General features: G+C 35.4%; 1 protein-coding gene across 1 annotated transcript; it reads right to left on the bottom strand.

Moving 5' to 3' along the window:
* Position 1: 1 nt before the first annotated feature.
* LOC127169919 (FERM domain-containing protein 7) lies at positions 2 to 13,477 on the bottom strand. The gene is made up of 12 exons (XM_051117599.1): positions 13,187 to 13,477; positions 10,047 to 10,151; positions 9,559 to 9,601; positions 7,880 to 7,958; positions 7,686 to 7,783; positions 7,458 to 7,572; positions 6,868 to 7,021; positions 6,662 to 6,757; positions 6,011 to 6,174; positions 4,804 to 4,872; positions 3,624 to 3,699; positions 2 to 3,549 (listed from the first exon to the last, which is right to left on the bottom strand). Exons 1-12 carry the CDS (start codon positions 13,313 to 13,315, stop codon positions 2,503 to 2,505), a joined length of 2,175 nt encoding a protein of 724 aa, XP_050973556.1. The 5' UTR covers positions 13,316 to 13,477; the 3' UTR covers positions 2 to 2,502.
* Between the last annotated feature and the right edge of the window lie 9,169 nt (positions 13,478 to 22,646).

Raw genomic sequence — 22,646 nt, 5'->3', positions numbered from 1 at the left:
AACACAAATGTCAAAGAAATAATTGTTCATGTTTTCCAGTCACACAAACATCAGAAAGTCTGTTTTAATTGTTAGCTGAATTATTATTAGTTACATTATTGTAGACTTGGCTTTACTTTTCCTGAAAACTTTGAATCACCACAGAATTATATTTACTCTGTACATGTTTAGTACATTTTATGGAATAATAACTAATTAAAAGTATAGTTTACCAAAGAATGACATTTTAGTCATCATTTACACACTCCCATGCTTTCAAATTCTGTAAAACACAGATTCAAAGAATTTCCTGTCCATTCTTCTCATGTCTGATTCATGTGTTGAGTCATTTCACTCTTTTTAGTTCATAAAGCTGTTCTAAATGACACATTCAGGCATCTGATTGATCCAGTACTGGAGTTCATTCTTATTTTGTGTTCCACAGAAGAAAGTCAGTCATGGGGGTGAGTAAATGATAACGCAATTTTCATTTTGGAATAACCTATCCCTTTACATAAATTCAAAGCTGCTTAGAGCAAAATATAACTTTAGAAGCAAATAGAGACTTGAAATATTTCCCTTTTTTCTTATTTACAGTAATATTACTTCATGTCACCTGACTAATAATGTTACACCCACACTCTTAGAAGAAAATGGTACAAAACCTGTTACTGGGTCAGTGCCCTTTCATAAGGTACTATATGATGCATTCAGGTCAGAGGTGCCCAAACCTGCTTCCAGAGGGATGCTTTTTTGTGGAGTTTTGTCTCACATCTGCCTGGAAGTTTCTAGTGATCCTAAAGATCTTGATTAGCTGGTTCAGATGTGTTTAATCGGGGTTAGAACCTAACATTGCTGAAAGGTGGCCCTTCACACACTTAAACATAAAGGTTCTTTATTAGCTTCTATGGTTCCATGAAGAACCTTTCCATGGAACCTTTTAATTCTGCAAAAGGTTCTTTAAGTGTTCGAAAAATGGTTCTTTTAAGAACTGTTCACTGAAAGGTTCTTTGGGGAACCAAAAAAGTGCCATCATCAATGCAAAAACCACCTTTTGGTGAGTAAATGATAACGCAATTTTCATTTTGAAATAACCTATCCCTTCACATAAATTCAAAGCTGCTTAGAACAAAATATAACTTTAGATGCAAATAGACTTGAAATATTTCCCTTTTTTCTTATTTACAGTAATATTACTTCATGTCACCTCACTAATAATGTTACACCAACACTCTTAGAAGAAAATGGTACAAAACCTGTTACTGGGGCAGTACCCTTTCATTAGGTACTTTCATAAGGTACTGTTTTTACCACAACACAACTCTGAAATTAAAATACTGATACGATGACCAAAGTTTTTGGAAGAGATTACAGGTGGCAATGGATATAAGCCTAGGCTTAAGGCAAGTTTATGCTGGTCCTTAGCTGGTTTATGCTGGTCCTTGACCAGCAACATGACCAGCTAAGACCAGCATAAACCAGCAAAGAACCAGCTTGTCGCCTGCTATTTCAAATGCACAAGCCCTTTAAATTTGATTAAAGTCTGATTAGCTATCAATGTTTTATCATTCATCAGCTGTAAAAAATCGTCCTGAAAGTGATCCCAACAATATTGTTCCGCTGTATCATTATCATTACAGTCCTGACGTGAACTCTGCTATTCTCTTAAATTTGAAATGATTTTTAGAACGTTATCTTTATAGTTGTAGTTATAGTTATCATTCTTGGTGTGAATGGGCCTTTAAACCAAATGCCATACCACTGATTTTTCTCCACAAGAAGTCTAAATGCTCCCAGATATCGAGTGAAATTTATGCTGAGAAACTCTTTCTGTAGCTGCGGCACCACGACAAGCGTCGACATGTTTACATCCTGCCAGGATGGCATCTAGCGTTTCTTGTCTGTGCGATTTTGTCAGCTCTTACAGTAGCTGTGGTCTACTAAAAGCCTTAAAGGCATCAGGGCTAAAGTGGAGAGAACAAAGACGCAGGTCTTTAGGAAGTTTTATTAATCCACAGGCATCTTCCCATTCTTTTCTCCTCTTCTTATTGCTAGGAAAGCAGCAAAGACTTACATGGCTTCTCTTGTTGCCCTTCGACTGAAAATTACAATCAAAAGCCACACAATGTGGCATCATATTAGTATTTTATTTTCCGAGTTGTGTATTCTGAGTTGTGTTGCGGTAAAAATAGCAACAGGTAGTGCCAGGAGCTCACCGAGTGCAACCATTTCACGTCATCAAAATAATGGCAAATCGTAAATCTTTAATGGGTTTCCTACTACATTATTTAGTAAGAGACATCATTAATGTTATGTTAAGCCATAGAAATCTCAATACCCAGGCTTCTCTTTAAGAGTGCTTTAGGATTAAATAAGGTACAAAAGTGTACATTTAGAAATGTACACCCCAGTCACAGTTTTTGTACCATTTCTTCCGAGAGTGCAAGGTCTGCAAGCCCCAACAGTTTATATTATTTGTTGATCCCCATCAATCACAGCCAAGGTTCAAGATTCTGCCCATGGCTACAACTTCATCACCTTAACAGTGGTGAGAGTTGTATTCTCCTCATCGTTCGTGCAGTCCAAGTCCTCGTCCTCTCCATCCTCTTCGTCAAGTTGGAGGCTTCCCGAAGAAAAGCGCATGCGTGCCAGCGGACCAGAACGTACCACTTTACCAATTGCAGGAAAGTAGGGGTAGAATGTGTCTGAATCCGAATCACTATAGCTACCTGTGCCGAGAACACATAAAGAAGTGGGTCTTTCTGGGAGAGGGGCAGGACTTAGAGGAAGGTAGGTGGGCCTGGTAGGAACCTGGTGTCGAGAAAGGTGTGGATAATATCCCAGTGGACGATACTCGGATGCGTAAGCAGCGGCGTTTGAGGCAAGTGTAGGTCGTTGGAATTTGAAGTCTGGTTGGCTCGAGGCTCGACGCGGCAAGCCGGTTTGATAGGTGGAGTCGTCGCTGTAGTGGCCTGCTTCCACTCTACTCAAGTCCAGTTTCCTGTTCAATCCAGCTCTAAGTCCTAGTCCTCCTCTAGGGTACAATCGTGATTCTCCCTGGCCGGCGAGACGGAGCCTTTCCTGCTGCTTCTGCAGTTGTGGCGACAAGCAAGAGGACGGCAAGGATGAGTGAGCAATTTGTCTAGGCAAGTACTGCAGAGGCACATGGTTGTGATGGGTTTGAGGGAGGCGGTCTAGGGATGAGGACGTGTGGTCTTGCAGTAGGTACGGGTGAGTGGCGAGAGGGAAAGTTGGCAGGACTGGGTGGAACTGTAGATGGGGTGTGTTAGGATAGAGAAGCACAAGATGTTGGGTGCTAGGAGACAATTGTCTCTTCGCCTTCTGTCTCTGAGCTCCTCTACCACGATGTTCGGCTCCTGATGTGGAAAGGGAACGGAGCTTGGGTGAGGCAGAGTTGCTTGAGAAGGCAGGATTTCTTGACAAGGGCCTAGATCGTTCCAGCTCATTAGCGAACATGACTTCCACAGCGGATAGGCTGCGCTTTGCTACGCCTGTCTGTTCGCTGTGTTGCCCAGCAACAGTTGGGTCGGGAGGTAGATGCTCATACAACTATGTGAGAAAGAAACAAATGTGAGAAACACGATCCAAAAACACATCTGAAATATGAGTAACTGGTACAATACCTGCTTAGAGACGTCAGTCAGTATGTCAGGAGACGATCTGCACTGTCGAGTGTCATATTCAGACTTGCAATAGCTTCTGAAAAAAAAAAATGCAAAACAGGTTGTAGATGCAGTGAAAAACAAACCACTACAGCACTGCCCAATTTCCTAAAGACTCTAACCTTCTAACTTAAAGGTGAAAATGTTAAAACACATTGCAGTTTAATCTACAAAGACAATTTAAACCATTACTAGGATGATTTTTCCTACACGTCCAGAAAAAAAAGGTACAAAAGCTGTCACTGGGATGGTAACCTTTTATGAGGTACACTATTTGTACCTATTTGTGACCCTGGACCACAAAACCAGTCATAAGTAGCATGGGTATATTTGTAGCAACATTGAAAAATGATTTTTCTTTTATGCCAAAAATCATTAGGATATTCAGTAAAGATCATGTTCAATGAAGATATTTTGAAAATGTTCTACCGTAAATATATCAAAACTTAATTTTTGATTAGTAAAATGCATTGCTAAAAACATAATTTGGACAACTATAAAGATGATTTTCTCAATATTTGATTTTTTTTTTTTGTTTGCACCCTCAGCTTCCAGATTTTCAAATAGTTGCATCTCAGCCAAATATTTTCCTCTCCTAACAAACCATACATCAATGAAAAGCTAATTTATTTAGCTTTCAGACTGTGTATAAATCTCAATAAAAAAAATGGACCCTTATGACTGGTTTTGTGGTCACATTTTACCCATAATAGGTGCATTTTAGCACCTTAAAGATACAGATTTGTGCCTAAAGTGTAAAAATTTGTAACTAAATGGTACATATTAGTGACTTTTGAAAGAGTCCTGCCACAGTGACAGGTTTTGCACCTTTTTCTGAGTGTAAAGATGTAAAATCTGTGGTGCATTTGATATTGCTCTGTTGGTTCCTGTCCCAAACTGTGGACTTGAAATGGTCATCACTTGTCCATTAATGACACTCTAGGGTTAGGTTTCAGATGTGTGCTCATGAGGGCCTTTTTTGGAGTGGCTAAACACAGCAACATTGACTCAATCATTGGTGTTATTTCAGGACTACCTTCTTGTCTAATCCAACAGAGTGTTTGGGAAACAACTGTATAATTTTTGCTATGCTATTCTGATGCATGAATGTATTTCCCCAACACCCAGCATAACATCTTACCTTTCAAAAGGCAAATGTTTCTTGTCTCCAGAGCCCACACACTCAAGAAGTTGCTTCTGTGTCCTGCCACTACAATAGCACAATTGTAAGAATAAAGAGGAAACTGTTACTGATATGCTAACAAAATATCATCAAGCCTTGTTCACATTCTTCCTGCAATTGGATGCCCTAACTTTATTTGTGGGCTGCATAACTGGCCAGAGCTTTTAAAAATTTGATGGGTTGGTATATACCACTGTTCAAAAGATTTGTAAGCATTTTTGGAAGACGTCTTTTATGCTCACAAAGGCAGCATTTATTTGATAAAACACAATGAAAGAAGTCATATTATTACAATTTGAAATAATTATCCATTTTTATTTATTACTGTAATTAAGCTGGATTTTCAGCATTGTTACACCAGTCTTCAATGTAACTTGATCCTTCAAAAATCAGTCTAATATGCTGATTTGTTGCTTAAGAAACATTATTATGAATGTTGACAACGGTGCTTGTGCAAACAGTGCAACATTTTCTTTTAGGATTCTTTAGAATGTTCAAAAGAACAGCATTCATTTGAAATGTATTTTTTGAAACAGTGTCCTTTCTGTCATTTTTTGATGGATTTAACGCATCCTTGTGGAACAGAAGTATGAAACTTTTTAACAGTACTTCATATTACTGTAAAAACAAGACGCTATTCTATTTCGACATTTAATCTGTTTTTGTGCAGTTAAAAGTGAAAATTCTCATTTACATATAAAATCCAGCAGTGCATTATCATATATTGATCTAAACGAGATCAATAATCAATACATGAATCAAACTCACTCAGAATGCTGACAGTTTCTGACACGGTTTCCACACATCATTTTTATTATATGGCTGTATGTGAGCAGAGATATATCATATAGAAGACTGAAATCACTCACAGTCATATACACTCAACTATAGTATCTGATTATATTGCTACATCATCTGTTCATTCACATCAAGTTTGTCATATCAAGTTTGTCATATCACTAGATAAAGTCACTGTCAGGGTGAAAGCACTTTCACACATAAACCAATGTCTAATGTCTCTTGCTGTGTGTTTAGCAAAGAAGATTAGATGTTTAATATCCTCATTACAATCCCTCAGACGGTTTATGGAAGATGATTAGGAAGGCTCATAGCATAAAGTATCATATTAGACATCTGGGGCTTCTCATTGCATTCTCTCACGCACCTGTATCTGAAACTGGATCCTTTGCTGGAAAGAATGGACTTTTGATGTGACTTGGGCTCTTCAGCAAGTCTGAAGAAAGCATGATACTCCACGCACATCTTCCAGAATGCCTTACACACATCTCTGCTGGCCATGGAAAACTCAACAGTGTCTCTCCTTGAAGGCTAACACAATAAGAGTCGAGAGAATGACAGATGAGGATATTACTAAACATTCCATGCAGCGTTTTTAGCCTCAAATTAAATGCGTTCATGTTATTAGAAATACATTACTAAATTTATAGAAATCATTAAAATTAAGTATCTTTAATTTCACCACTTCGCTGGTGTGGATTATTTAGGATGAAAAACAAAAGTTGTGCATCTGCCTTCTCGCATTTCACGTTGTTTATCTTTCTTTTATTTTCTATCATGTTGTTGTCTCTCATGATAAATAGCTTGTGCTGTTCCTCATTTGTAAGTCTGCCAGCTTTGTATAAGAGTGTGTGCTAAATGACTAAATGTAAATCTAGAAGTCAGCACAATTGTTGCAGATTTAATATATAAAGAGAAAGATTATTTCACGTGTTGCTGAGAAACTATTGTGTTCTTTTCCCCACAGATTCCAATGTAAAAAACAGCTGTTGATACTGAGGGATTGTTTGTGTCTCACCCCAGTCTCAGTGTGGAGTTTGATGAGGAAATGTTTTCTCTTGAAGCTCAGCTTTCGGATCTTGGCCCAGCTGAAGGTATTGATCTTTGTGTTTCCCTGATAGCAGTACAAAAGTAAGAGATAGTTTACATTTCTAAGATGCATTCAAGGTTGCTGTGTATATTTTTCCAATTAGAAAGCTAAAGCCTAAGCATGCATTTTCGAACAGTACCTGAAAAAACGAGTACTCCCATATGTGTGACAGCGAGGTTGATCCTCATGCCTTCTCCATCATGGGCAGGGTGAGGGCGGATCCCGTACATGTCCATTTTCCGGGCAACCTCCAGCAAATGCACATCTGATTCAGCAGGAGTGTGACCTCTGAGCACAAAAAAAACGAAATGGACAAAATTTGGAAAAGTCTGTCATATCATGTACATTCAGTGCTGGGTAGTAACTAATTATATGCAGTAGATTATGTAATCAGATTCCAAAAACTAAGTACTTGGAATTAGATTATATTACATTTTAAAATACTCATAATCACTAGTTATTTTTTATTGATTACATGACTACATGCATGGGTATATTTGTACCAAAAGCCAACCACAGATTCCAGATTTTGTCCAAAATATTGTCCTATCCTAACAAACCATACATAAATGGAAAGCTTACTTATTTAGCTTTATAATGTATTATACAATTTCAAAAAATTGACCTTTACGACTTGTGGTCCAGGGTCACATATATTATATATGCATGTTAATGGGAATATTATAATTCTGGTATACCTGCATGGTGTGTAGCTGTATGTTACCTGTGCTTTTTGTGAAAGCGAATGATTTTGTGGTCTAAGTATTCTTGGTTTGGCACATATTGCTTATTTTCAAGATGATGAGCATCCAATTCGTCGTCATAATCCCCGATTTCTGCTACAAATGGGGACAGAGAAGAAAAACTGTAGTTTATAAGATAATCAAACAAAGATATGAAAGCTTTGTATTTTGATAGCATGTAAACTTTTTAGTGAGGTGAGAGAAGCTACCTTGCAGTATATGAGAGACCAGCAGGGCGGCGCTGTTATCGTTACAGGTAAGGCTGCCATTTGACAGATCCTGTTTGATCTGAAGGGCAAACAGATACCTGTATAAAAGAGGCAGCAGTCAGACTGAACGCATATCACCTATCACAATCTACTTATCTGCCTATAAATAAGATAATCATGTGCGTGTGATTTACCTGGTTAAGCCTCTCTGCAGCTGCCCAGGGTCAGGAGGGAAGAACTTTACTATAAAGTGAAACGCCACATCACTAATACCTATGGGTGGGAAGCACACAATCTTATTTGACCCATAAATTATTAAGTCTACTTTATTAATAAGCTTAAAGTCAAAGGATCAAGTGGATGGTCATAGTCTAATGGTTAAGCATTTCTGATAATAATTAAATGGTTCAATCCAAAATAGAACCGAATCAATAATTGGTGAATACTGACTTCTAACATATTTTAATAAGGTCTACAGTTAGCATCTAGGGTAGGGGAAAGTGGGGTAAGATGTGCCAGGGGATACATTCTCAAGATACAGTATTTTTAAAAGTATGTTCACTTGCAAAAAATTTTAGCTGTTCATGTAGTTGTCTACATGGCCAGTATAATGAGTATTGTATGATGACATCTCTCAGAAGATTTTTAGCATCGTAATGGATATGACGAAGGTAATATATTTGGTCTTGGTGGAATAGATCTGCTACGCTGCTGAATTTCTGCTGCTGTTGGTTATTGCTGCTGTTGTTGTAGATTATTACTGCTGCAAAGCAAGTACTGGAACTTGCTACTGCCAGTTCATACACCAATACAGTGCTGTGAGTATTTAAGACATACTTGTTGCATTTGATAAGGATTACACAGGGAACAGCATCAAACATGATGCATCACTGAACATTAACTCAAAGCATTATCAAACAACACCTGTGTGAGAACACAATACTGCTTCTGCAGAAATAGCATATATAATACCCTGAAGCAGATCTATACAGGTGGAGCTGGGGAGGTGTTGGGTTTCAGGGGAACTCTGAAAGTGTGCTGCAAAATGCTCTAGTGAATGCTAACCAGCCATTTAAATGTAAAGCAGCAAAGTTATTGGCTGCGTATGCAACATGAACCAATCAGCTAGTGCCAAGTAGTTTACCACTGTGGATATCATCAGTTTGCATTAACGACCCATCAGTTTGCGCCATCTGGAGTTTCATGACAGAACTTGCCATTTATGTCAAAGTGTTTGGGGGCAAAATGGACCACTAAATTGTTGAATCACTTTTTAGCCCTATTTTATGGTTCACTGTTGTAGTTGCTCTTTTCTGATTTATAGGGATAGCAGATACCCTGAAATATGTGACCATGGACCACAAAACCAGTCAGAAGTGTCAATTTCCATTGATATATAATTTGTGAGGATAGGACAATGTTTGGCCGAGATACAACTATTTGAAAATCTGTAATCTGAGGGTGCAAGAAATCAAAATATTGAGAAAATCGCCTTTAAAATTGTCCAAATGAAGTTCTTAGCAAAGCATATTATTTTTCAAAAATTAAGTTTTGATATACTCACCGTAGGAAATGTACAAAATATCTTCATGGAACATGATCTTTACTTAATATCCTAATGATTTTTGGCATAAATGAAAATTCAATAATTTTGACCTATACAATGTATTTTGGGCTATTGCCACAAATACCTGTGCTACTTCAGACTGGTCTTGTGGTCCAGGGTCACATATAGCGTTTTCCTTGCCAACAGTAAAACCTAACCAAAACTGGCATAGCATTCCCAATTCACGACTACTATAAGTTAACAAGCATTTGTTAAACAAATAATATTGAAAAAGTGGACCTGCAAGATGACCACTACAAAACTTACTTTTGATTTGCTTAGCCACTGGTTTCAGAAGTTCAAGCCAGACCTGTAGAAGAAATATTATCTAATTCATTTAACAAGTGGATAAAGCAACTATTTGAAATGACAGTTCACCCAAAAATGAAAATTCTGTTATTTAGTTTCAACCGTTCCAAATGATATTTCTTTCAAACCAAATTTGAAGTCATTTTCACTAATAATCTTGCCAAGCAATGAGCTATTAACAGCTGCGACGAGATCAATGACACAATGAGTTGATCAAATTAGTCTGAATTGTGAAAAAATCACGCTGAGCAGCTTCTGACTCACTGCAAAAAGTCTGGTAGATGTCTCATTTTCAGTGAGTAATGACTATATTTCAACTTGGAATATCATATCGACCACTTTATGACATCTTTATTGTGCTTTTGCATCCTTGAAGGGCTAGACTCTGTTGTTTATAATCAAGCTTTGTTATTGATGTCATTGACAGGTCAAAGGTTTTGACTCACATAGCTGCCAGTATGGTGACGAAACTCAAGGCCAAAGTATTCTTTCTCCAGGAGCTTTAGATGACCACACACCTTATTGAAGAAATCAGAGCCCAGAATCTTTCTCTGTGGGAAGATGAAGAAGAATAAATCACAGAAAAGAGATGAAAATGCTTCAAAATGGATTGCTGCCTGCATCAGTGTTACTTTTGAGTGATGTGCCTGCAATGTCACTGTGAAATTACTCCTCTGATTTGCTTCCTTCTTCCATCTCTATTACTTGACGCGGGTGGTAATGAGATGAGATTTGAGCAGAATGTGACTCTTAGAGCAACTTTCTCTGGTAATTGAATCTGCACCAACTGAAAAGCTCAAACAGAATTATGGGAAAGTCAGATGCTCACTGAGTCAGCCTCAAAATACAGGGTTGGTATCTGATGAGTGTGTTTGTGGGCACATATGTGTGTGAGGATGTGTTCTTGAACCCTGTATTTACTGTGACAGCGGGGCACTGAACCTCCCCATTATCTTGTCAAAGACAAGGAACATGAGAAGAAGATAGAGGGATAAAGTTTGGAACAAGCATGAGATAGAAAGGTTGAAACACAGACCACAGTATAAAGATAGATCTGTGACTCTCATGGCAGGGTAAAATATACAGACTTTGTAAATACTTGTGAAGACATAATGAATGCTTTCTTACTCTGTTTATTCAGAACAAATAGGATTTTTAACTGCAAATTATCATTGATCATGCACTTTAATTCAGCGCTTGCTTTACTTTGAGTCCAGAGGATACAATTTGCATCCAAATGTGGAGTGGTGCTTTTCTGTGCAAAAGCTGACACCATGATACCAAGTAGCAGTACTATTTTAATATTATTTATAATCAGATTTATTTCAGTTAATGAAATTAAAGGGGCTTTCTAGGTTATTGAAACAAATGAAAACTCTTGAAAAAACAGCATATGCTGGTTAGGTATGTTTTGAAGAATGGCAGCTGGTTTGAGCTGGTTTAAGCTGGTCCTTAGTTGGTCATGAACTGGTTTAAGCTGGTCCTACTCCTACAACTAGCTCCTGCTCAGGACCAGCTTAAAGCTGTTTATGACCAACTAAGGAGCAGCTGGTTTTAGCTGGTTGGTCAGCTACTCTAAGACCAACCTGACCAACTAAAGTAGTTGTCAAAGCCCCTTCTGAAACCAGCTTCTGCTGGTTAGCTGGTCTTGGTTGGTTTAAGCGAACATAGCTGGTTTAAGCTGGTCAGGATGGTGTTCAGTTGGTTTTAGCTGGTTGGTCAGCTGGTCTAGTCTAAGACTTACCTGACCAGCTAAAGAAGTGGACAAAGCCCATTTCTGAAATCAGCCTGTGCTGGTTAGCTGATCTTGGTTGGTTTAAGCAAACATAGCTGGTTTAAGCTGGTCAAGAACTTGTTCAGTTGGTTTTAGCTGGTTGGTCAGCTGGCCAAGCTAAGACCAACCTTACCAGCTAAAGAAGTGGTCAAAGCCCCAGGCTGTGCTGGTTAGCTGATCTTGGTTGGTTTAAGTGAACATAGCTGGTTTAAGCTGGTCAAGATGGTGTTCAGTTGGATTTAGCTGGTTGGTCAGATGCTCTAGCTAAGACCAACCTGACTAGCTAAAGAAGTGGTCAAAGCCCCTTTTAAAACCAGCCTGTGCTGGTTAGCTGGTCTTGGTTGGTTTAAGCATACATAGCTGGTTTAAGATAGCTTTACAACTAGCTCCTGTTCAGGACCAGCTCAGGCACAACTCAAACCAGTTTATGACCAACTAAGACCAGCTGGTTTTAGCTGGTTGGTCAGCTGATCTAGCTAAAACCAACTTGACCAGCTAAAGAAGTGGTCAACACCACTTCTGAAACCACCCTGATCTGGCTGGAAGACCTAAAACCTAAAAACTAAAGCCAAGCAGCTTAGGCTGGTTTCAGTTGATATTTTCAGCAGGTATTGCTTAGGCTTAAACAAGTAATACAGCTCTCCTCCACAAACCACACAAATCTGAAGCGTCGTTAATTTCTATATACTACTTAAAAACATTAGTTTTAAAAAATAATAATAGCAAGCACTACTAAATATGCTGAAATCACATTCACCCGGCCAAGTATCGATTTAAACAACAGATCATCTCTCTACAACCTCTTCTCTCAGATTTCTTGTATTTTTCACTGCCTCTTTACTAATTGCCTGTTTTGCCTGAGGATGTAGGGGAATGCTGGTGTGCACATGGAATGAGGCCAGGAAAAGCTTCTGTTCAGTGCTGGCCACGATATTTAGCCCTATTCAGACACACACACACATGCCTCACGGCCACTAACTAACTCACTCACTTTCTGTCTTTTTTCTGTCTATCTTCCCATCCCCCTGGTTTTATATCTCACCTGCTTTTCTCTGACTGGTAGGACAAGATGGTGCTGTGTAAAAGCAGTGAAAACCCCAAGGCATGTACACACACATACACACACAGCATCCCCAATGAAGCAGGAGCAGCAAGCGGATAATGGGACATGAAATGATGCTCCTTTACAAGCAAAACACAGCTGGACCAAAAGTAAGAGAACCCCCCCACACACATACTCTAGACCTGTGATGTGGTGACATAAAATATATTTCTTTCTTTTTTAAAAATTAATGACTTCTTAAATTAGGAACCTTTGATTCAAAGTAAGTAAGTCTAAAATGTAATGTAAATAAGTGATTAAACATCACAATTATGTATTGTTCTTGTTACCAGCTACACCACACATTTTAAAGAAACTCTTACACTTGAGTGACTATTTAATAAAGACAGGAAAAGAAACATTACAAAATGTAATTATAGGGTAGACTTGTTGTCACGCTTTTTTTTTTTTTTAAACTTAACTGAGTATTTCACAGGTTAAGGTTATTTTTGAATATCAGTTCAATGTTCACTGAACATATTCTGCCCTTTTGTGACCGCATACCTTACTAGAGGCACACTATATGGGCTAAAATGAAACATTTTTGAAAAATCTATAAAACACAAGTGAAAAAGGCACCATAATTATTAGGGCAACAAGTAAATTATGTATGTGACAACTTGCCCCATCCTGGCATTTATGAGAACACTGCTATAGAAACAACATCATAAGCCTCCTGTGACAACTTGCCCTGAAACTTGATTTCTCACCTCCACCTCGAAAACTCTCTCGCTGTCGTCTAAAAAGATGACGCGTAATCGCAGTTTCTCATTCTTGTTCTTCTTCCGCGCAGCTGTCCTATTGACAGGTGTCTTCAGCAGCTCGAACTTATCACCCATCTTCTGTGCGTCCGTTTAGGGTTTAAGCACCACACTTTTCTTTTAAATAAGGGACCGAGAGTCCATAATGTGTAATATTATCCGTTTAATGGTGTAGTGAGTGAGTTGCGCGCGGCGGTCTCGTGACGAGTGTCCACGCATCCTGTTCTTAAACTGAGCAGCATCAGCAGCACTACTGTATCTGCTCGGCTACACCACACGCGTCACAATAAACACAAGTCTCTAAGTCTACAACGCGCATAATCGCGTTATATATATATATATATATATATATATACATATATGTATGTATGTATGTATGTATTTGGATTAGTTCATCGTTGCAAACGCTGAATAAAGTCATAGAAAAACCAACGAAAAAATGCACCACATCACTTTATATCAAGATAAAATATATTTTGTATATGAAACAAATATATATATATATTGAAAAAAATAGATATACTGTCAAAAATGGCAAAAATTGGGATAAAGAACAACAACACACACACACATATACAGATCTGGGTAGTAACTGATTACATGTAATCTGGATTACGTAATCAGATTCCAAAAATTAAGAACTTGTAATTAGATTAAATCACATGTTAAATATACTCATAATCCCACTACAGTTACTTTTTATTTTAATAATTATATATATATATATATATATATATATATATATATATATATACTCATATTCAGACTACAGTTACTTTTTTATTTTAATAATGATTACATATTATTCCCACAGTGGCAATAAATTATTCATAATTCCCAATTCTTCTTTTTTATCTTTTAAATGTTCCTTCTAAAATAGCCTACCACTAATATACTCTTAAAATATCTTGCGGTTTGTGGACATTCACACAGAGACCTGTCATTAGTCAGGTCGTTTCACGTTTAAGAAGTGTTACAACATTACATCAACTACTGATGAGCAATGATTAAAATGCACAAATTCATGTTATTTCTTATTCATGTAATGCAGGCATTCCCAAACTCTTTCACCTAATATATTACTTGAATTACCCCTGAGATTTTAAAATAAATATTTTAATAATTAAGCTTCACATTTGCATGTTCACTGTTCTCTGGCATTTGTTAATTTGAAAATAATTTATTTTAATTTGACCCTTTTATGATTTAATTAATTATTAGCTATTAATTAAACTTGGGAAGCCTTGGTGTAATGTAAAGTTTAATGCGCTTCATGTTGTTAATTATAAGGAATGGAATATATTTTCTTACTCTTTTATATCAATATAGTACAAGATTATCCTATTTAAATCAGTGTGATAAATGAGTTAGGTCAAAAGTAATCTAAAAGTAATTAGAAAAAGTAGTCTGATTATATTACCTAAAACGTGACCCTGGAACTCAAAGCCAGTCATAAGTAGCATGTGTATATTTGTAGCAATAGCCAACAACATGGGTCAGAATTATCGATTTTTCTTTTATGCCAAAAATCTTTAGGATATTAAGTAAAGATCATGTTCCATGAAAATATTTTGTAAATTTTCTACAGTAAATAAATCAAAACTTAATTTTTGATTAGTAATACGCATTGCTAAGAACTTCATTTGGACAACTTTAAAGGCAATTTTCTCATTTAGATTTTTTGCACCCTCAGATTCCAGATTTTCAAATAGTATCTTGGGCAAATATTGTCCTATCCTAACAAACCATGCATTCATGGAAAGCTTATTTATTCAGCTCTCAAATGATGTATAAATCTAAATTTAACAAAAAATGACCCTAATGACTGGTTTTGTGGTCTAGGGTCACAAATGTGTACTGCTATAAATTACGTTACTAACTACAATTATTGTCATGTAGTTTGGAATCAGTGACGGACTACAAGCCAGATCTGTAGGCCTATGCAGTTTATTAATTACAATATATATTTGCCTAAATTATTTTAGCCTACCGTTTGCATTAATTGTTTTGCATTTCAGAATTGTTTTGCAGTTTAATTTAAAATAGCAGGACATGTTGTCACCAAAGGTCAACAAGTGTTCACTGATTTCTATATAGGTTTTTGGTTTCTTTTTCTCAATAAACCTACCTTGAGAAATATTTAATAGAGTGAAATGTGACAACTAGCCCTAGTCTTCCGTTCAATATTAAACGATTTATAAATTGTATCATGAAAAAGACAGTGAAATCTATTAATTTCTCCGTTTACTATACAACCGTGACTCTATTGATCTCTAATGGGGAAGACATTGATAGAAATTCTAGTTTAGAGAAATCACGTCAGCTGCAACTCGTAATATCTACCAGGAGGTGGCTGTATTTCATAATGAATTCCAAAGCAACGGCTCTTGTAAAAACAAATACTGTAAGTGTGTAGTTTCATTTCTGCAAAAAGCGTCAACAACTGTGCAGGGGAAATTAAACAACTCATTAAAACATGTCAACCTCTCAAAAAAACAAACAAAAAAAAACCTCACACAGCTGATCTGTTTCTCTCCTCCTCACCTTTTGTGCTCTGTATTCCTCGGCAGGTGAATGTAATCTCTTGTTTTGATACGGCAGAGCGGAACCTGTAAGGGGAGCTGAAGCCGGAGCTCTGCTGACCAGCTGCTACTGTTCCATCACACATCATCATCATCATCACACCGGCCCTGTTTGATTTTCCGAGCACCTGTCGGTCTGTGTGTTTTCCACCGTGTGTTCTGAGGCCCGTGTACGGCGGCTGAGAGATAATCGGTCTGTACGACCACCTTAACCTGTAAACTACAACATCTGGAGAAATGCTGATTTCTGCTACGACTCTTACACACTTTTTTGTCTCCTTACACAGACATTTTGTCACAGAACTGCAGTCTAAAATAATCAGACCTATTTTGGAATGTCAGGAAGATTTTTAGATTGTAGCAGCTTTACAAATGAATAAAAATTAATTAAGAAAACAGCTAAACCAAATAGTAGGCCACTTCTTACCAAATTTTACTAGCCCAGCTAACAAGGAATGTTCTCAGTACTTCTTTTAAGGTTATGAAAAAGTTATTTGATCTACAATAATGTTCTCAAAAAATTAACACAAAAATATTATACATTATGTATGGGATGTATTTATACATTATGTATTCTGATTTATTGCCATTATTGTTTTTAGTGTTATACACTACCAGTCAAAAGTTTTTGGACAGTAATATTTTTAATGCTTTTAAAAGAAATCTCTTCAGTTCACCAAGCCTACATTTATTTGACCCAAAATACAGCAAAAGCGGTACTATTGTGAAATATTTTTACTATTTAAAATAATGTTCTGTTTGAATAAAATGTAATTTATTCCTGTGATTAAAAAGCTAAATTTTCAGCATCATTACTCCAGTCTTCAGTGTCACATGATCCTTCAGAAATCATTCATGCTGATTTGCTGTTCAAGAAACATTTATTTATTTATTATTATTATTATTATTATTATTATTATCAATATTTAAAACAGTTGAGTACATTTTTTCAGGATTCTTTGATGAATAGAAAGATCCAAAGATTAGCATTTATCTCAAAAAAAAAAAAAAAAAAACATTATACACTACCATTTTAAGCCTGGAGTCAATATAATTTTATTTTCTATTTTTTTATTATTATTTTTATTTTTTGGGTTTTCAACATAATAATAATAAATGTTTTTAAGCAGCAAAAGAATTAGAAATTATTTCTGAAGGATCTTGTGACTGGAGTAATGATGCTAAAAATTCAGCTTTGAAATCACAGGAATAAATTACATTTTTAAATATATTCAAATAGAAGACAGTTATTTTAAATAGTAAAAATATTTTCAACATTTTACTGTTTTTGCTGTACTTTGGATCAAATAAATGCAGGCTTGGTGAGCAGAAGAGACTTTTTTAAAACACATTAAAATCTTTTGACAGGTAGTGTATTAGTTTTAGATGTCTCAGAAAACATTCAAAAGTAATATTCCCATTATGTCTGCAAAATTCTAAAATGGAACATTTCCATTCTGTTGCTTGTAATCTTGACATAATTAAGAAAAAACATATATATTTTTTAATGTTAATTAAATTTAAAATTCTAAAAAAGAAGTAACGTTTTCATAACTTTATTGGAACATTAGCAAAATGTTCTCAGAACAGTTTTTTGTTATGAGTTATGACAGCTATGAATGGTTTTCACTATAGCAGTTTTGTATGATAGTTTCAAACACCTACCCTCTTGCGCTGTCTCTAGGGCATGTTGTCACAAATATTTTGTAGAATGGACTGTGTATTTTTTTTCCTTGACAATAATAGTGGAAATGTTAAATATCTGTTAATAGTCACAATTAACAAGGGGTATTTACGCTCGATGACTTCACATTATTTTGATTAGATAGCTTACCAAGTGTAAATGACCTCCAAGACTCCTGCAAGATGTGAATAATACCTGTAATAGAAGTGCATATAGACCTAGTTCTTTAAAAAATAAAAATAACTTCACTGAAGTAAAAAGTGTGCTTCACCTATAGCTGTCTACTGATGTGTGTAAATGGCAAATTGTCTCATCCATTTGTTTCTTCCACCTTAAACTTTTTATTCCTTGTTATTACTCATTTTCCACTTGAAGGATATAAAAGCACAAATGCCCAGAAAGAGTTACTACAAAATGTCAAGGGTGTCATTTGGAAAATGTCATACACCGCTTGGCATGAGAAGGGTGATATATTTTAGAGCTCTTCTGTTAATTTAGTAAGCAGTCAGTGGTCCTCTGGTTCATCTCACCCTGGGGGTCTGAGAAAAAATAGACACTGGAAAAGGTCTAAACCATTCCAGCCACTTTGCCCTTGATGATTCATTCACCTACACACTCAAATCCACGTATTTAGCCAAACATCTGCCTTAAACTGTCTTCCCATTAGCTAATCCCCTATGGTTGCTTTTCCCCCCGTTTGCACAGATGTCGTTTAAAGTTTAAGACCTGCATTTTCTCTTGCTTCTGGTGGTTCAGTTTTGTGTGGTTTATCATTCTGCTTCTCAAATTTGCAATGGATGTTTGACATGCAGTGGAACAATTTTTATGTTAAAGTCAACAGTTAGCCTTTTCTTGCAGATAATGTTGTACAGTAGATGCACAAAAGAGTTTTTCTCCATGTACAGCCATTCAAAAATAGCTGTATTTTAATTACATTTTTTTGCAAGAAGCAATCACTACCATTCTAAAGTTTTAGGTTAATAAATTAATACTTTTATTTAGCAAGGGTGCAATAAATTGATTTAAAAATGAAAGTAAAAACCTTAATAATGTTATAAAGGAAAAGATGTGTACTTTCAAATAAATGCTGTTCTTTTAAACTTTCTATTCATCAAAGAATCCTGAAAATGTATCTTGGTTTCCACAAAAATAAGCAGTACAATTAAGCAGTACAAATGTTGATAATATTTTTTTTTTAGTTTCAGATCAGCATATTACTATGATTTCCAAAGGATTTCAGCTCAAAAATCATTGGGAATTAATTACATTTTAAAATATATTAAGAGACTTGTTTTAAATTGTATAATAATATTTATCAATAACACTATTTTTGCTGGATTTTCATCAAATAAATGCAGCCTTGGTGAGCAAATGAGATTTAGAAAACAGATTTTAAACCTTTGAGTCACACAACACTTTATAATGTGATGAGACAAGCAGGATATTCATATAAACAAATGTAATGTAACACTTGAAAATTAAAGATAATGACGAATGTGTATTAGAAAAGTAAATAGTGTCGAGTTAGTAAGTTAAAGTTAAGTGATTTATGAGTAAGTCATGTTACACATCTCTTAACGTCCTTCCCTGAAGAAAGAAACCTCACATGTGATCCTGAACCACAAAACCAGTCATAAGGGTCAATTTTTTTGAAATTGAGATTTGAAAAGAAAGAACATAAAAGCTTTCCATTGTTGTATGGTTTGTTAGGATAGCACAATATTTGGTCAAGATACAACTATTTGAAAATCTGGAATCTGAGGGTGCAAAAAAATTATATTGAAAAAATAGAGAGAAAATCGCCTTTAAAGTTGTCCAAATGAAGTTCTTAGCAATGCATATTACTAATCAAAAATTAAGTTTTAATATATTTACTGTAGCAAATTTACAAAATATTTTCATGGAACATGATCTTTACTCAATATCCTAATGATTTTTGGCATAAAAGGAAAATTGAATAAAATTTTTGACAGTGTATTTTTGCTACTTAAGACTGGTTTTGTGGTCCAGGCTCACATGTATGAAGTTTACAAGAAAATTTTTCAGCTAATGTGTATGCAGCCCTCAGCTATGGCATGTCTAACAACAACAACAAAAAAAAAGATATGGAAGTGTCTTTGAGATCTTAATAACTTGTTCACTTGTCTCTCGAGACAATCCCAATTCTTCTCCAGCCCCCTTACCCCTCTAGGGTCCATGTCTCATGAGAAGTCTTCCTGTGTCTTCACTCTCCAGCTGATGTCATGACCAAGGACAATGTCACAGCCTATTAAAATCGTCCACACTGCTGGATCAAACTCAGTCTTTGCTTCATAAAAGAAGTAGGTGGAGAGGGAGAGATAGCGAGAGCAATCCCTTTATCCACACTGAAATGAAATTTAAACCCCTACTGTTTTATACCGTGGAACGAACGTTAATGTGGATTCATTCTCTTTTGATTTTTAAATCTCCTTCTTCTCTTGTGTTTTAAATAAGATTACATGTCACAGCTTAAAAGACTAGACAGAGGAATTTATATGGAGAAAGAGAATCTGTTGTATGTTAATTGGAATGTTTAATGGTTCATTTCCTCAAAACTGAGCCATGTAACAGCAGAACTTGGTGAGTTTTAAGAAAATGTTTGGACAGTTATGCTCTTTTAAGCAGAAATTCAAGAAAATGTATTGTCATCAACGTAACACACACTACTTCTGCAGTATCAAGACTAAAGAAGAAAAGGGGCCTTGGTCAAAACTTTGGAAATTTATTCATAAACATTTCAGACAACATGCAGTACACTATGGAAGCATGTTTCTGCAATTCTAAGTTTATTTCTGAGTAAACTGTTTCCAAAGTTTTTGATCAAGGCCAAGTTTCTCTGAATTACATGAAATACACTTGCGATTGCGAGTTATAAAGTCAGAATTGCAAGATATAAACTCTATTCTGACTTTTTTTCTCAGAATTGCGTAATATAAAATCACAATCATGAGTTATGAAGTCATAATTGTGAGACAAACTCACAATTCTGAGAAATAAAGAGTATAATATCACAATCGTGAGGGGAAAAAAAGTCAGAATTGCAAGATACAAACTTGCAATTGCAAAAAAAAGTCAGAATTGCAAGATACAAACACGCAATTACGAGAAAAAGTCAGAATTACGAGATACAGTAAAAAAGTAAAAATTCCAAGTTTTCAAGTTTTTATTTCACAATTCTGACTTTATTTCTCGCATCTGTTTATATTATGCAATTCGGACTTTTTTTTCTCGCAGTTGTGAGTTTATATCTCACAATTCTGACTTTTTGTCTCATAACTGCGTGTTCGTATCTCACAATTCTGACTTATTTCTCTTGCTATTGTGAGTTTATATCTCACAATTCTGACTTTTTTTCTCAGAAATGTGAGATATAAACTCCCAATTGCGAGTTATGAAGTCCAATTTTGAGGGGGAAAAACACTGATTTGCAAACCCTAACCCCAAAGTCAGAATTGCAAGATATAAATTCACAATTCTGAGAAATAAAGTTGCAATTTTGAGAAATAAAATTAGAGTTGAACAAATTTATATCTTGCAATTCTTGACTTTAGGGTTTGCAACTCTGAGAACATATCAGTCTTTTTTTCCCTTCAAAATTGGAGTTTATCTCACAATTTGGAGTTTATATCTCACAATTCTAAGAAAAAAAGTCAGAATTTTAGATATAAACTCACAATTGCAAGATACAAACACGCAATTACAAGAAAAAAGTCAGAATTGTGATATATAAACTCAAAATTGCGAAAAAAAAAGTCTATTTTTTGTTAAAAAATTGTTTATATTATGCAGTTCAGAGTTTATTTCTAAGAATTGTGAATTTTTATCTCACAATTCTGACTTTATAACACATAATTGTGGGTTTAAATCAAAAGTCTGAGAAAAAAAATCTGAATTGCATGATAAAAAGTTGCAATTACTTTTTTTTTTTAACTTTCCATAGTACAATTTTCATATATATATATATATATATATATATATATAGAAATTAATACTTTGATTTAGCAAGAATGCAATAAATTAATCAATAATGACAGTAAAGACATTTATAATTTCAAATAACTTTCTAATTATTAACGTTATTATTATAGTTAATATTAGGCAACACAACTGTTTTTAAAATTGATAATAGTAAGAAATGTTATTGAGGAAATTAGCATAATAGAATTCTGACAAATCATGTGTCACTGAAGACTTGAGTAATGATGCTGAAGATGCCGTTTTACATCACCGGAATAAAATACATATCAATTCAAAAAAAAAAAAAAAAAAAAAAATAGAGAACAGTTATTTAAATTGTAATTATTTCACAATATTACTACATTTTTGTCAAAAGAAATGCAGCCTTGATGGAGCATAAGAGACTTTTAATAAGTAAAAACATAATTTTTGATCCAATATTTGTGTGTGCTTTGTAGCTATGTATTTTTATGCTTATAAGAGTATTGAGGAGAAAAACTTAGCAAAATTCTAATATCAAACTCCATCAAAATCTATTGTCTTATGAGGTTTCATTTCCATTTGTGGTTATTGGTAATGTATGCTGTTGTCTGTTACATAGAGGACACTATAATCTGCCCTGAGGATGTGGATTGTATTTGCATAAGATCTGTCTCAGTCCGTCTCACTCTTATCTGAAGTGCAGGTCTGTGTTGTTTCATTTCATAGTTGAGATGTTGCCAACAAGAAACAGAGCATTGAGTACCTGCTGAAACCTAAACTTCTGGCAGGATACTCCTGAGATGATTAATGGCTTTGCTTATGATTTCATTAATCTATTAACACCACTGATAAGTTTCCTGCTGCAGAAAGAGAAGGTCAGTGTCAGAATAAATCTGGACACTCATTAACCCCCCAAGCCAAACCTCTGATCTTCAGAAAGGTCTGCAAAGAGAGGCGAGCAAAATGGCATCTTGGCTGGATAGAATGCTTTTAAAGAAATGTGACCCTGGACCACAAAACCAGTCTTAAGTAGCACCAGTATATTTGTTGCAATAGCCAAAAATACACTGTATGGGTCAAAATTATTGATTTTTCTTTTATGTCAAAAATCAGGATATTAAGTAAAGATCATGTTCCATGAAGGTATTTTGTACATTTCCTCCCATAAATATATCAAAATTAA

The sequence above is a fragment of the Labeo rohita genome, chromosome 1 (assembly GCF_022985175.1).
Source record: "Labeo rohita strain BAU-BD-2019 chromosome 1, IGBB_LRoh.1.0, whole genome shotgun sequence".
Lineage (NCBI taxonomy): Eukaryota > Metazoa > Chordata > Actinopteri > Cypriniformes > Cyprinidae > Labeo > Labeo rohita.
Note: the sequence above shows the minus strand (reverse complement) of the source record. Positions and strands in the feature narration are given on the sequence as shown.